This window comes from Carassius auratus, chromosome 18, assembly GCF_003368295.1.
Source record: "Carassius auratus strain Wakin chromosome 18, ASM336829v1, whole genome shotgun sequence".
In the NCBI taxonomy this organism is placed as follows: Eukaryota; Metazoa; Chordata; class Actinopteri; order Cypriniformes; family Cyprinidae; genus Carassius; species Carassius auratus.
In genome coordinates, this window is record NC_039260.1 from 19,106,907 (window position 1) to 19,121,742 (window position 14,836).

Sequence of the window (14,836 nt, forward strand, 5' to 3'; positions counted from 1 at the left end):
CACTCCGCTCGGTCGGACAGACGAGAGCGTGGCTAACCGACCCGATCCCACCACTTGCAGCAGGACGAAAAAATATCCGGACTCTTAAAGGTGCATTAGATAATAAAATATCAAACCAAGTGAATTTTGGTTTGAACGATGAATTTTCAAGTGGACCATTCTTTTGTTTGATGCTGAAAAGTTCAGTCCAAAATTCTATTGGTTTGATATTTGAGGTTTTACCATCATCAAAGCTTATTTTAGGTTTGGGAAATAGGAAGTGAGTGAGAGGATGTGAGTGAACGAGAATGCATGTTCTGCTTCAGTGTTGACCTCACATTTGTGGTTGGGCAGGTGCCTTTCCGACATACGCCACTGGCCTCATTTTAATTGGTGCCTTTATATGCACGCATGCACACACACACACACACACACACACATGCACCAGATGCAGTTTACTGACATTGTGATGGAGGTAAAGCACCCCTCTAGAGAGGCAACCTGAGATGAAAAATACCCAAACACTCTGTCATAAAACGCTACGGCCTGCTCTGAACCACTGGCTGCTGAAAGGACCGGTGTACTTGCCAAAGCTCTCTCAGAGGAGCCGCTTTTACAATGTTGTGATGACGATGGGTAAATGACACATGCAGCTGTCAGTTTAAACAACAAACAAAAAAATGTGGCTTCAATAACCCACACAGACCTGTCAGGGATTGCCTGTAAAATATTACAGACAATAGTAATAATATTTACCATCTATAACTGATTGTGAAATGGCCTTTTTTGGAATCAGAACATGTATGGCTGTTAATTGGGAAATCAAATCAATATAGGTATACAGAATGCACAGGGTACATTCTAGATTTTGAAAAGAAGATTATAAAATATTTCAAGGTGTAACATATAATTTTTTTTTTTTCAAGATATATTTTGTCAGGCTCTGGTAATTTATATTAAGAAAAATCTCTCCAGTGATACTGTAAAAGATAGAAGAAATTTCTAAGGGAATGCTGAGGCATTTTATAACATTTGCATGACCAGATAAATGGACCATTAACTTATAATTTTAGTATGTGACTGGGAAAATAAATGCTCAGGTCAGGTAAAGCCAGAGTCTGTGTCATTTAAACTACATGAAAATATAAGGAAAAATGCTGGATATTTTTAAACAGTATATGAAGAGTTAATTTTACAAAATCAAAATTACCCAACTGCAGTTTGATTTAGATGTGGAATACACAATTAAAAACATGATTTTTAAAAACTGTTACAACCTGAGTTATCTGTCTTTGCAAATGAACTCATTTATTTTTTTTACACATAAAAACACTTAATTGTGTTTTTATAACACATAATTGTGTTGACAAAGGCGATAAATAACTTCAAGAACTTCAACAAGAATTAAAAAAAAAAAAAAAAAAAAAAAAAATATATATATATATATATATATATATATATATATATATATATATATATAGCACAATGTTTCAAAATTTTGAGACTAGAAGACCAAATACTCAACTCTTTTGAAGGACATGTAACGTTGATCCATGCCATATATAAATATGATAAATATATATATTTAAAATTAATGCTACATGCAAAGTCTGTTGGTTTGATATATCCATACATTTTCTAATAATGCTTCTTTTTTTTCAAACCAAGCTCAAAAAAAAAAAAAAAAAGGAAGAAAAACGAATAAGATCTAAAACAAACATGCAATGGCATATGAATGAATAATCAAAAGCCAGATCGGCTGCTACAAACGGATGGAGGTAGGGAGAGGAATATACAATTCAAGCAGCTATCGGAGCCCTACATGCTCCGGATCAAGCGTCGGAGAAAAGTGCCTTTATTTGCATGAGTGGCTCACATCAAAGAGCGGAGGGGGAAGAGAGAAGCAATACACAACAATAGGAGAATCTGAATGTGTGTGTGTGTGTGTGTGTGCATGTGATGCACCTCATTAATGAAATATAATTCCAGAACAACCTCTGCGTTTAAAGGTGATGTTGTGAATGTTCGCACAGAGAAATCCAGGCTACTGTCTGTCGCTCTGCTCAACGATTCCCTTTGAGGATGAAGGAGAGAAAACCACCAGGGATTTCTGTTCTGGTAAACGCGCTCAAAGGAAAGCGCGCCCAAAGCGGCTGCGTCTGTCATATGGAGGGGAATTAAAGAGAGAAAATAGAGCAAACGGCTAAAAGGAATAAAAAAAAAGAACACTGAGTATAACACGATGCTTAAACAATGTGCTAAAACAAAAATGAGGCCTTCGTTACGAGCGTAATCTCCATGATCCAAGCTTAGTCACAACTCTGACCAATAGTCCCCTAAAACTGACAACATAGATTTATTCGTGTCAGGGGCGTACAAAGCCACATAGCCTTGTGTTATTCGGGGGTAGCCCACTCTTTTGAAGGCTCCTGAAAGGGTCCCTCAAGGATCGATTTGCATTTGAACTGAGGCCACCTTTCAGATGCAAACCTGGCTTTCTTCATCAAAATATTTGCATTGCTTTGACGCATTTTCTTGCTACAGTTCATGTGAAAAGTCTCACCAGGGAGCTTCTCTTTAACTTCCACCTCTAAACAGATGCAAAACACGAGCGTCTGGGCACAACGAGCACTTCAGTGGAATTGAAAAAAAAAATACTGTTATATTGTGCAGCAACACCAAAACAAAAGTGCAGTCTGTCTTTGGAGGAGTAGATAGCACTTAAGTGAGCAATTAACTTTTCAAATGCCTACTTCAAAGAAGAAATTTCAGACGACTGGTGAAAATATATAACATTTTATTATCTTCTTCAGAAAGGCACTTACTAACAAACTGATCAATGCCATCTTGTGAGAAACCAAGACAAACAAAATTAAATATATATATTTATATATATATATATATACAATAAATAGAAGTCCTGAAACATTGGAACAAGTAAATAAACATATTAACATGTCATCGAACAGCTTTTAGATGGGGACACTGTGCACTTCTCCATGCAAGGGCGATTGCAGATATTTAAAACTGATTAGGATGTGCATATCTGTCTCATTTTGTGCTACAGCAAGCAACGGTGAAATTCTCCCTTTAACTAACAAGTTCTGTTAATCCATTGTTTAGCTGCAATGTTGGGTTTTAAGTTTGTTAACTTCACCACAAAGCTTCACAGCACCTTATGTCTTATTCTCAAATAGTCCACAGTACTGTACATCCCAGATGAGGCCACAGTCTCAGTGCTGCGCTCATACGTGTGTGGGACAGTCCAAGTAGGGATCAGTCTTTGACATGTGCAGTATAACAGCAGGTGCTTTGTAGTGGCAGTGACTGGTGCTGCAGCTCCCGCTGCAATGCTTCCTGCAAGTCCTGTCTGTCAACTTCCTGCTACACAGCCCCTGCCAAGTCTGCAGCGTCTTGGAGCTCCAGACCCACACGCCACTGGTGATGCCCACCACCAGCGACATGAAGATCTTCAGCATGAACACGGCCACGTTGGGCACCGAAGACTCCAGGGCGCAGTCCTCGTTCCTCCGACCCGGGAATGTGGTGCACTTGCTTTGCAGCCCTCGAAATTTCCAGTAGTCCATGTTGAGGCGTTCGTAGAAGTAGCAAATGATGACGCAGGTGGCGGGAACTGTGTACAGGATGGAGTAGATGCCGATTTTCACCATCAGCTTTTCTAGCTTTTCTGTGTTTGTGCCTTCGGTCTTCATAACCTTTCGGATGTGGAAAAGCGCCACAAAGCCGGTCAGGATGAAAGACGTCCCGATGACGAGGTAGCAGGACAGAGGCACGAGGACGAAGCCTGTTAGCGCCCCCACATCCATACTGCCCACATAACACAGTCCGGTGAGCTCATCGCCTGCCACTTTCCGCATGGTGAGGATGACTATGGTCTTCAGCGCAGGTATGCCCCACGCAGCCATGTGGAAGTAACTGCTGTGTGACTCAATAGCCTCATGACCCCATTTCTTACCTGCTGCCAGAAACCAAGTGAGGGTGAGGATGACCCACCAGATGGAGCTTGCCATGCCGAAGTAGTAGAGGATGAGGAAGACTATAGTGCAACCCGTACTTTCCAAGCCCTCCTGGATAATATACAACTCGCCGTTCTCACGGTCGCACGCAATGTTCTCCGCCCCGGCGACGGTTCGGATGATGAAGGCGACTGAGTAAACGTTGTAGCACATGGAGAGGAAGATGATGGGCCGCTCTGGGTACTGAAAGCGATGTGGGTCAAGCAGGAAAGTTAGGACTGTGAAAGCCGTGGATACGAAGCACAGAGTGGACCAAACCGCCATCCAAATGAAAGCAAAGTCCTTGTCCTGTCTGGACCAGAACACATCCACGGCTGATGAGCAGCGTGGAGCGCACGTCTCGCTCTTTTCTACATACTGGAACTTTTCCGGGTTCGCACAAACTCCCATGCTCCCCCCCGAGCGTCCGTTCGCAGCGCCGGGCTGGTTTGGTCTGGGCGGCACAGGCAGCATTCCCTCTCCTTTCTTAGTTTCGGTTTTGGTATCATTTTCCGGGGCTTCCATGCACAGCGCGTTGGGGTCATTTCTGGTGGGCAGTTTAGAGCAGTCCAAAGAATCAGGCCAGGCGTAATTAAACTTCTCCATGATGGGCGAGCACTTATGACGTGCCTGTTCGCACATGGGACGGCAGGCAGGGATGGATGTGGACACTTGGTCTGTACACATAGGGGCATAAAGAGAGCAGAGGAAAAATCTCAAGTGCACATCACAACCATATTCCACCAGAGGGGCGAATTCATTCAACTTAATCCCAGCTTCCCTCTGATTGTCATGGTCCATAAAGTTGGGCATCCGGGTGAGGTTGTACCCGATGCCCTGGCACATAGGGATGACGATAGGCTCACATTTAGCCGGTCTCCCTCTCTCCAGGTCATAGGAGCCAATCTCTAAACTGTAGGCAGCAATGACCAGCTGACACCACAGAGAAAGCACAATTTTCAGAGGTGAGCCTCCCATGCTGGATTTTCAGTCACCTTTTTTGAATGAGGCAAGTCAGTGGAAACTTTCCTGGCATAAACAGTCCCAAGGCAGGATACTTTCGTGTGTTATGGGTGATTATGCAGCTCCATAGACACAGCTTAGATTAAAAGTGCTTCAATTGATATTACACTTGCCCTCCAGTTAAAACGCTGAAAAACAGATATTCCTCTAAATGTAACTTCTCTGAAAAAGCTGCCTTTCCACAGTCTGCATATCATATAAAATGATGCTTAATGTCCAAACTCGTCATATGTTTCTATGAAAAACGCGCGTGCACAGTCACTTAAATCACTAATACTTCAGTCGTTACCGTCATTATTGGGACAAATGAGGAGGAAAATAACAATAATGTCCTCGTCTTCAGTTATCTCCGAACTTCTGTGAAGCGTGTAGTCCGTCAGCAGCTCGTGTGTCCTCCTCACATCTCTACTCGCGCACACTGAACTTTCGCTCTCCTCTCTGTGTCCTCTAATACGGGGGCGGGGCATTCATGACGCACTCTCGTGGTTCCTCCTACACACTGCTGAAAAGCCAATGACGTCGAGAATGTGCTCCGCCCACCTACAACCGAAAAGGCGCTCAATAAAACACACATTTCAATCTGGAGATTTACCTTTGGACAGATGTATCGTGGTAATAATAGCTTCAGTCAAAATGCAATATTATTGTTACTCCGAATTAAATCAATGAATTGTGTTATTCTTTCTTTCTTCCTTTCTTCCTTTCTTCCTTTCTTTCTTTCTTTCTTTATTGTTACAGTGGTATATGGTTACTTAGGCTATACCACTAACAATAACTGTAATAATGATATTTGAGTGGAAACTACCACTGTGATAAAAAAAAAAAAAAAAAAAAAAAAAAAAAAAAAATATATGTAAGATGTCCAATGCAAACTGTGGAATTGTTTGTTTAAGTAGACTAAACTCATTTTACTTTGCATTCCTTTTTACATTTCTATTAATAATGAAATCCTTACATATGAGATTTCAACCACAGGTTTAGTTGTAAAATCATGAACAGCCGAACTTGATATAAAATGTCCCCCAGTGGCACAGGTATTATGCCCTAATAAAGCAATGGCAAAAGTATAAAAAGGGTGCTAAGGCATTTATCAGAATAGCTGCCATGATACTCAACACCTCAGGATATTGCTGCAAAGGACAGAAGTTAATTCCAAATGTAATGAAAGAAAAACAACGCCCAGGCTAGAAATTTTAATCATGAAAATAATTCATCTTACACAGATTCCATTAAACTTAGTCTTTTATCAGACTTCAATATTTATGCTGAAAACCCTCAACATCCCGTCAATGAGAGATTCCTGTAAAAGAAAAAGATTATTACCATCTAGTGGCTATATAATGTATAACAATTCCACTAGACAGGCAACAAAGCAACAGTTTACTTCATGTAAACCAAACGTAAAAATCAATAAATAATAGTTATAATAAAAAAAAGTGTATAGTTTGCTAATATCTAAAACGAATATGTTTAAAATCATTTGTCTCATTTATTTCAAGACTCATTAACCACAAATGCTCAGTTCTCAAGCCAGACATTTGGTCAAAATAAAACAAGTCAGATTTGAAGTCCCTTCTGTTTGATGTGGTTGCAGAGGGCATTTAAACCTTTTCACCCGCGGTGTTAGATTGTGAGCAGTTATCAGATTTGGATTTGGCATGCTAAGCCTCACTTAGCCTGAAAGAGCACAGAGTGAGTCTGATAGCCCTCCAGAAAGGAAATACATACCAGACAGAATGATTTTTATCATCCTCAGCGTTTGCACGTCAGACCCCAATCCTATCCAGTTTTGGAATAATGAACACTAATATAACATTTACCAAAACACTTTTATTCAAATCCAACTTTCATTGCATAACAGTCAATGCAATCTCTGGAAATCAAACCAATGACCTTGGTGTTTCTAGTATCAAGTTAAAGGAATAGTTCACCCAAACATGAAAATTAGCTAAAAATGTACTCACCCTCAGCCCAATCCAAAATGTAGTTGAGTTTGTTTCTTCATCAGAACAGATTTGGAAAAATGTAGCATTATATCACTTGATCAACAATGGACCCTAAGCAGTGAATGGGTGCTGTCAGAATGAGAGTCCAAACAGCTGATAAAAATATCAAAATAATCCAGAACTAAACCACATGACTCCAGTCCCATCAATTAATGTCTTTTGAATTACAATCCATCTTCCAGGTAAAAGAAATCTTCAAATATTGCTTTACCCAGTTAAAAAGTTGCGTTGTTTGAAAAAAGTCCAAACCGTTCTAAACAAACATCTTTAGTGGAATATTTTAATGGATTTTGATGCGACTTTTTCACTGGAAGAAGTGGATTTTGGACTCATATTTTGGCACCCATTCACTGCAGAGTATCTATTGGTGAACAAGTGATGTAATGCTAAATTTCTCCAGATCTGTTCGGATGAAAATAACTTATTCATTTACATCTTGGACAGCCTCAGGGTGAGTGCAGTTTCAACAAATTGTCATTTTTAGATGAACTATTCCTTTAAGCTACAGGAACATTTAACTAATCAGTACAACATCTGAAGCTTGACAAAGAAAACAAACACATTTCGAGAGCGCAGGGTCCTTTCAGGTGCCGCACTCTCTCTCCGTCTGTATATGGAGCCTCCCAAGGACTGATATGAGATTTTTATCAGGTAACAGAACTCTTCATGTTTGCACTCTACCTATCAGAAACATTTCCACCCTTTAAATCTTATCTGACCACACATATCTCTGCATTCCCGACTGACACCAAATGCGTCTCTAAAAAACAAGCCCACCAGACTCACAGTCTGGACGACACTGCTCCAAGACCGATCTAATTGAGAAGCAGGGCGACTTGCCTAAAGACCTTACAAATTGCGGGTGACAGATGGAGGCCTTAATTAGAGCTCACCCAACTGTGAATTAAAGTGATGTGAGATCATGTCATGACACCATATCCTGTTTGGCTAGCGGTGCCATGGCGGTATCTCTCTCACTCAAGCTAATGCTGCTCAGAGCACTTAGGCTGTCACTATTTATCAAAACGGCCACCATGTCCTGTGACTCTGCTGCTCTGGACTGCACTTTCTGTGGTTGGAAGTCGTGCGTCATCAGTATTCACTTTTCTTGTTTGCATTGTACATGAATAGAGAACGATTATTATGGACACTCTCTTGGAGCGCTGACATAATGGAAGTGTGGGTGCTTCTTAAAATACGATGGAAATCACAAGGTCTGGTGCCGTCTGCAGGGACAGTGTGACCACTGAGGGTGGTGTTGATGTGGAGTGTGTGTCGGGCTGTTTGACACGTGGCAGGGTAAGATATCTGTATCTGAAAGGAACGGGGCCTGCTCCAGGATAAGAGAGGTAAGGGGACAATGCCATCAGCTGGAGTTATGGGGATGGGGCGCCACTCATGCTCCTTTCCATTGTGTTAACATATGTTAGTGTGTTTTATAATATTGACTGTGCATTTTTACCTGAAAATGCCAGTTATTATTATTGCATGACTTTGCTGACTACACAGGATATTACAAGTTCTGCCAAATTGCTTGTTGCACTTGTGGTGTTTCAAATCAAAACTCACCAGCCTTCAAAGAACGCAAGTTTTGGTGATAATATAGCACAATTAGAGATGTACATGCAATTTATAAAGGCCAGTCATTTTTTTTTTACCTGGAACATCAAATTAGGTAAAGAATTATCAGCACAGCACAAAAGTATATTTTAAAAACTCTACTTGCGCATTATATAATATAAATGAAATAAAAGAACTTAATTATGTAGAGACAGTACACTATGAATGTTGTTTCTTGACACACTTGAGTATTGAATTGTCAAACACATTACATATAAAGACTATAGTGGGTCACAAACAGCATTCTAAACTTCAGCTAAGTGCATTTAATATACATTTAAATTATGACACACTTTCATTTAGATGGATTTTGCAATCAACTGATTATTTCTGAAAGTTTCTTAAAATGCACTCATACGGAGCTGAAAATTAGTTCATAGTGATTTTTTAAAAGGACAAATGGGCCATGGTGAGTAATAGGAGTTATCATTAAAAGAAATGAGAGCAAAAACATTAGCTCCCACAAATATGTACACATGTGAATCTTATGACACCTATCAAGAACTTATATAAAAATAAAAATGGTGAAGAAACATTTTTCACTCAACATTAAAAAAAAAAAAAAAAAAGGCTAGTAACACACTCGAACACACTGAATTAAATAGTGAAACTGAATTATTTTGTTATAAAATGTACTCAAAATTCTTTGTTTTGTGCACAATTTTGAGGAATGTTTTTATGTATTCATTTATATATTATTTTTAGGACAATTAAACACATTTTACCCTCAAATCTCATAGTTTTTATCATTCTCATTATTATCAAAGATGATTATAATTGCACAACATAGTTTAAATTATCAATTTATTATTAATCTTTTTTTTTTTTTTTTAGAAACAGACAAACATAATCTGCTTTGATTTATAAATGCTCCACACTAGTTAAAATAAGAAAATCTGCATAACAGTCATGAACATTTTGGAGAATTTTCTTAATTTTCATGAAAATAATATTGTAATGTCCTGTATATATATTCTGGTTGAAATGTGACCTGTACATGTTCTTAGGGTGACAGGTTTTGTGAGATTCACCCATATATGAATGTTTACTCTCTCATCTCATAATAGAGACACTCTGTACACATGTACCAGCAAATATGTTGTCGTCACAGCTCCACTGCATCAGTTCAAAGCCAGCATTCATATTCAAGTCAGCTATGATTTCACGCCCTCGTCAGAAAAACAGAGATTTGATTTCACAGCTGTTCACGTGTCACATGGAAAAACTAAGACAATAGAGCTGTCTTTGTAATTGTATCCCTGTCCCATATGATTATACGTCTCGTTCTCTCTCTTACACGCACACACAGTAAGACAACGCGTGGAGGAGTGTGGCAAGACCTGATGGATTACTGTGATTAAAAGAGTGTAACAGGAGAGCTGCTCTCTCACATCTGGAGTCAACACACACTCACTTACAAAGCACAATGCTAACACTGTTTGGCCTAGCATTATGTAATTGCCTGCGCTCCAGTCACACTGTCCTGGAGTATAAATGTGTCTGGATGTGGTGACATGTTTCCCGGTGAACATCAAGGAAGTTTTGTTCCAAAGCTGGTGGCAGAGAGGAAAGGATTGTGGGATAAATTTATTTTGAAACAGCATCAACGTCATTGTTGTTTTTTACACAGCAAAACGATCGTTATAAAAAGACAGATTTGACAGACTCAGTCCCCATCCACTTTAGCTATACGTGCAGACCCTTGTGAAAAAGTAGTGTGCTTAATTATATTTAATGTGCAACTTTGAATGTGCAAATTTGAAGTATACTTAAAATTTTTATAGTATACTTAAAACCGGAACTTGTAAATATTATAGTAATAGATATAAAATTTAATATATGAATATTCATAAATGCACTTTTAAAAAGTGGACTTTGTTACGGAGCCCCACATATGACATAAATATAAGGCTAAATCGTGTGCACAATTTACTAATTTGTTCCCTCAATTTACTAAAATGTACACGATTACTATTGCATTCCCTCGATTTATAAATTGTGCGCACGATTTACTAATTCGTTCCCTCGATTTGCTAAATTGTGCGCACAATTTAATTATTTTTTCTTGCATGTCATGTGCGGGGCTCCGTACTTTGTAATAATGTCAAACTGAAAGTTTTATTTAAAATAAATCATTATGTTTTAATAACTTTTGTCATGCTTTAACAAAGTACATTTCTTTTGATGTGTTGACTGACATACTAAAGCACATATAAAACATTTGATATAATGTTTGGATATTACATTTAAAGTTAATTGATTTAAATGCACTAGATTGCAACTTCATGAAAAAAATATGATCTATCCAAATATATTTAAATACACAATATCATTTCAAAGTATATTTTACTTTACCATAAATGCTTGTCAGTACATTTGGCAGTATATAAACATATTTCAGAGAAAGTAGAAGTGATTACCAAGATTAATTAATTTAAGTAAAAGCATTAACGTTAAGTTAATTGCAGTGTCGTTTATTTATAATATATATTCTTTTTTTTTTGTAATTAGTATTCTTTCTAAACATATGCTATGCTATGTTTTTTTTTTTTTTACAGCATTTTATAATATTATTCCACAGAAGAAATAAAGACACAGTTTTGGAACTGCATGAGGGTAAATATTGGCAATATTTTTGGGCAAACTATTCCTGGTAAGATACCAACACAGATTATTTGGAGTCAAGCAAAGCCAATTTTGAATGTTTACAAATAGAATTTTCCAATTCAATTAACCTGCTGTTTTTGGACACCATCAGCACTGATATATTTCAGAGCAAGACATTCCTTATATTCCTAGGATAATTAGAAGGAAAACCAGATCTGTCCTCAGATCACTGATGGGGAAAGTTTGCCCCTCAGCATGAGTGTGCTTGCATTGCGTCTGTCACTCTTAATAGGGTTGTGTGCTGATAAGGGATCGGTTTCTTTGTGATGTGTATTTAGGAGCTAGAGAAGGAGGAAAAGAGAGAGATAAATAGTGTTCTCCAGCTTCTGTAGAAGATAAACAGAGAAATACCGTTCCACACCTCCTCTTCCCTCAAATCTGCACTTAAAGGGATAGTTCACCCAAAAATTTAAATGTGATGTTTATCTGCTTACCCCCAGGGCATCCAAGATGTAGGCGACTTTGTTTCCTTAGTAGAACACAAACCAAAAATTTTTGCTCAAACAGTTGCAGTCTATCAGTCTTATAATGTAAATGGATGAGATTCACGGCTAAAACATACAATAAATAAAAATAAAGATAAACACACACTTAACTAAATTAAACCCTGCGGCTCATGACGATACACAAAATGATCTGTCTGTGCAAGAAACTGAACAGTATTTATATAGTTTTTTACCTCTGATACACGTGATGTCCAAACTCAGCAAACAGGCGCTTTTAATGGCAGATCACAGACTTATAAGTGTATTACCGCAACCTATCTATCAAGTGGACGATTGACACTCCTAACTGAGATTGTAGATAGACTGTCAATGGTCCATTTGAGAGATAGTTGGCAGTAATGCACTTATAAGTCTGCGATCCGCCGTAAAACAAGAAGAAACCTCTTCATGCTTGAGATGCGCACAGGTGGACGCGCTCAGGAGAGTTCTAACAGTTTGGACATTGCGTGAATCGGAAGTGCAAAAAAACGATATAAATACTGTTCAGTTTCTTTCTCAGACTGATTGTTTTGTGTCTTTACACATTAGTGTATCATCACGAGCCACAGGGTTTAATTTTTTTATTTATTTATTTATTTATTTGTTTTTTTAGTTTTAGTGTATGTTTTAGCCCTGATTCCCATCCACACACATTATAAGACTGATAGACTGCAATGGTTTGAGCTAAAAATCTACGTTTTTGTTTTACTGAAGAAACAAAGTCACCTACATCTTGGATGCCCTGGTTAAGCAGATAAACATCACATTTTATATTTTTGGGTGAACTATCCCTTTAAGGGTGAAGGGATTCCTTAAGACGGTAAATTAAATTAAATTAAAAAGTAAATGGAAAACTGGAGTTTGAGTCAAATACATTTGCCACAATATGTCTGTTCATACACATATGCGAACTAAAGCTTAAAGATGTGTTTAATAAAAAGTTTGAAGAGGTAGAGGATTAATGTTACGTGTTCGTTTTGAAGTGAATGTGCCGATCTGCTTAAATGCGTCTATGTTTGCACAAATCATTCATGATCGAGCTTCATCCATAGAAGAACTGAGTATAAGGTTTTTTTAATAATAGTTGCAAATCACCTTTCCTAATGTGTGCTACTAAGCAAGTTCCGCAGCTAACTCCGTGTCTACATCGGATGCGAGCATATTGACACAAATTTCGAATGATTTTCTACGGTCGCTTTGTTGCGTTCAGTGTAGACAGAACAATTTACATTAAGACCCCATTGAGTTAATGTTAGTTAATGTTTAACTAAAAATAACTATCAATAATCATACATTTATTACAGTATTTATGAATCATTGTTAACGTTTGTTAACTACAACTGTTCTGTTATAGCCCATAATTTAATATTAACAAGATACAGTTTTTGTAATAATGTATTTGTTAATTAGTAGCCTAATGATGTGGTAACAAATTGTAAAGTGTTACTTTTAAATTATTTATCATAATATACAATGGGAATTAGTTTGAGATTTATTCGGAGTGAGTTCAAAAGCATGATACATTATTCTTTTTTTAAATCTTTAAATAACACATTTTTTCCCTTGCATTTTGTATGATAATGATTTCATGCTAGAGACAAATCGGAGTATAATTCTAAATTTGATTAAAAAAATATCATATTTTCACAGCAATCCTAAAGTAATGTGATAGTGATTACTAAGTGCCAACCTGATGCATCCTTTGACTACAGTGGAAAAAGCTCTCTAGTTCTCTCCCTCTTTCTCGTCTAGTCTTTCCATCAGCTCCTTTGATCAGCGTTTCATATTAGAGAGGGGCTGATCTCAGCTTTGAGACTCTAGCATAAATCATCTACTCAGCGATCACATGAATAACTGCCCAATCATCTCAGTTAACACATGCTGTTCATCCCTGCCCTCCCAGCAGCCATCAGCACCTGTCGCATAAGAACTTACACACACACATTAGAGACACAAACACACTGTACTATCTGTGTTTTGTCTATCACACACACAAATCCACATTTCAATTCCCCACCACTGTCACATACAAGAGACCTATTAATAAGACAGAAATAGCTGCAGACATGGGAAAACAAGAACACTGGACACATTCTCTTCACAGTCATGTTTCTTGTAAACATACTTTTCTACAAATAATTTGTTTACATTTTGTTTACATTTCCTTCTCTCCTGTTCCAGGTCTCTTAATATCTTTCAAAGATTTAATTACAGTATATGTAGCATTATCAAAATATTGCTCTGTTTCAGACTGGCCTTGCATTGCTTCAACCAGATAAAATGATAAAATAGGTAAAAAAAAGTTTGGGGTCAGTAAGCTTCTTTGTGATGTTCTTTTACACTCAGCAAGGCTCTATGTATTTGGACACAGTAAAACTGCAATATTGAGGAATATTATTACAGTTGTAAAGAACTGTTCTTTATTGTAATATATTTTAAAAAGTACAGTTATTCTTTTCTGGGATGGCAAAGCTTAGCATTTCTTTTTAAATGATCAATTAATCTAGTCTTCAGTGTCACATGATACTTCAGAGATCATTATGAATTGCTTTTAGAAACATATCAATGTTGAATGTTAATTTTTTTTTACATATTTTGATTTGTATTGTGATCAATTTTTCAAGAATCTTTGATTAATAGAAAATTCAAAAGAACAGCATTTATTTGAAATGAAAATCTTCTCTAACAACAACAACAACAAAAAAGTCTTTACTGTAACTTTTGATTAATTTAATGCATCCTTGTGGAATAAAAGTAATAATAATAGTGTTCCTGTAGCGCAATTGGTAGAGCATTGAGGTATCAAGTGCAAGGTTGGGGGTTCGATTCCCCGGGAACACATGATAAGTAAAAATGGATAGCCTGAATGCACTTTAAGTCGCTTTGGATAAAAGCGTCTGCTAAATGCATGAATTTAATTTAATTTATAAATGTAATAATTTCTTAAAAAACAAACAAACAAACAAACAAAAAACTGTTGAACTGTAGAGTAGACTGGCGTTCAAAAGTTTTGGGATCAGTAGGATTTATGTATACATAA

At 37.5% G+C, this 14,836-nt stretch overlaps 1 protein-coding gene across 1 annotated transcript; it reads right to left on the reverse strand.

Moving 5' to 3' along the window:
• Positions 1-2,759: 2,759 nt before the first annotated feature.
• On the reverse strand, positions 2,760-5,452 carry LOC113118612 (frizzled-9-like). The gene has a single exon (XM_026287918.1). The coding sequence runs from the start codon at positions 4,971-4,973 to the stop codon at positions 3,225-3,227; it is 1,749 nt and encodes a 582-aa protein (XP_026143703.1). The 5' UTR covers positions 4,974-5,452; the 3' UTR covers positions 2,760-3,224.
• Positions 5,453-14,836: the final 9,384 nt, after the last annotated feature.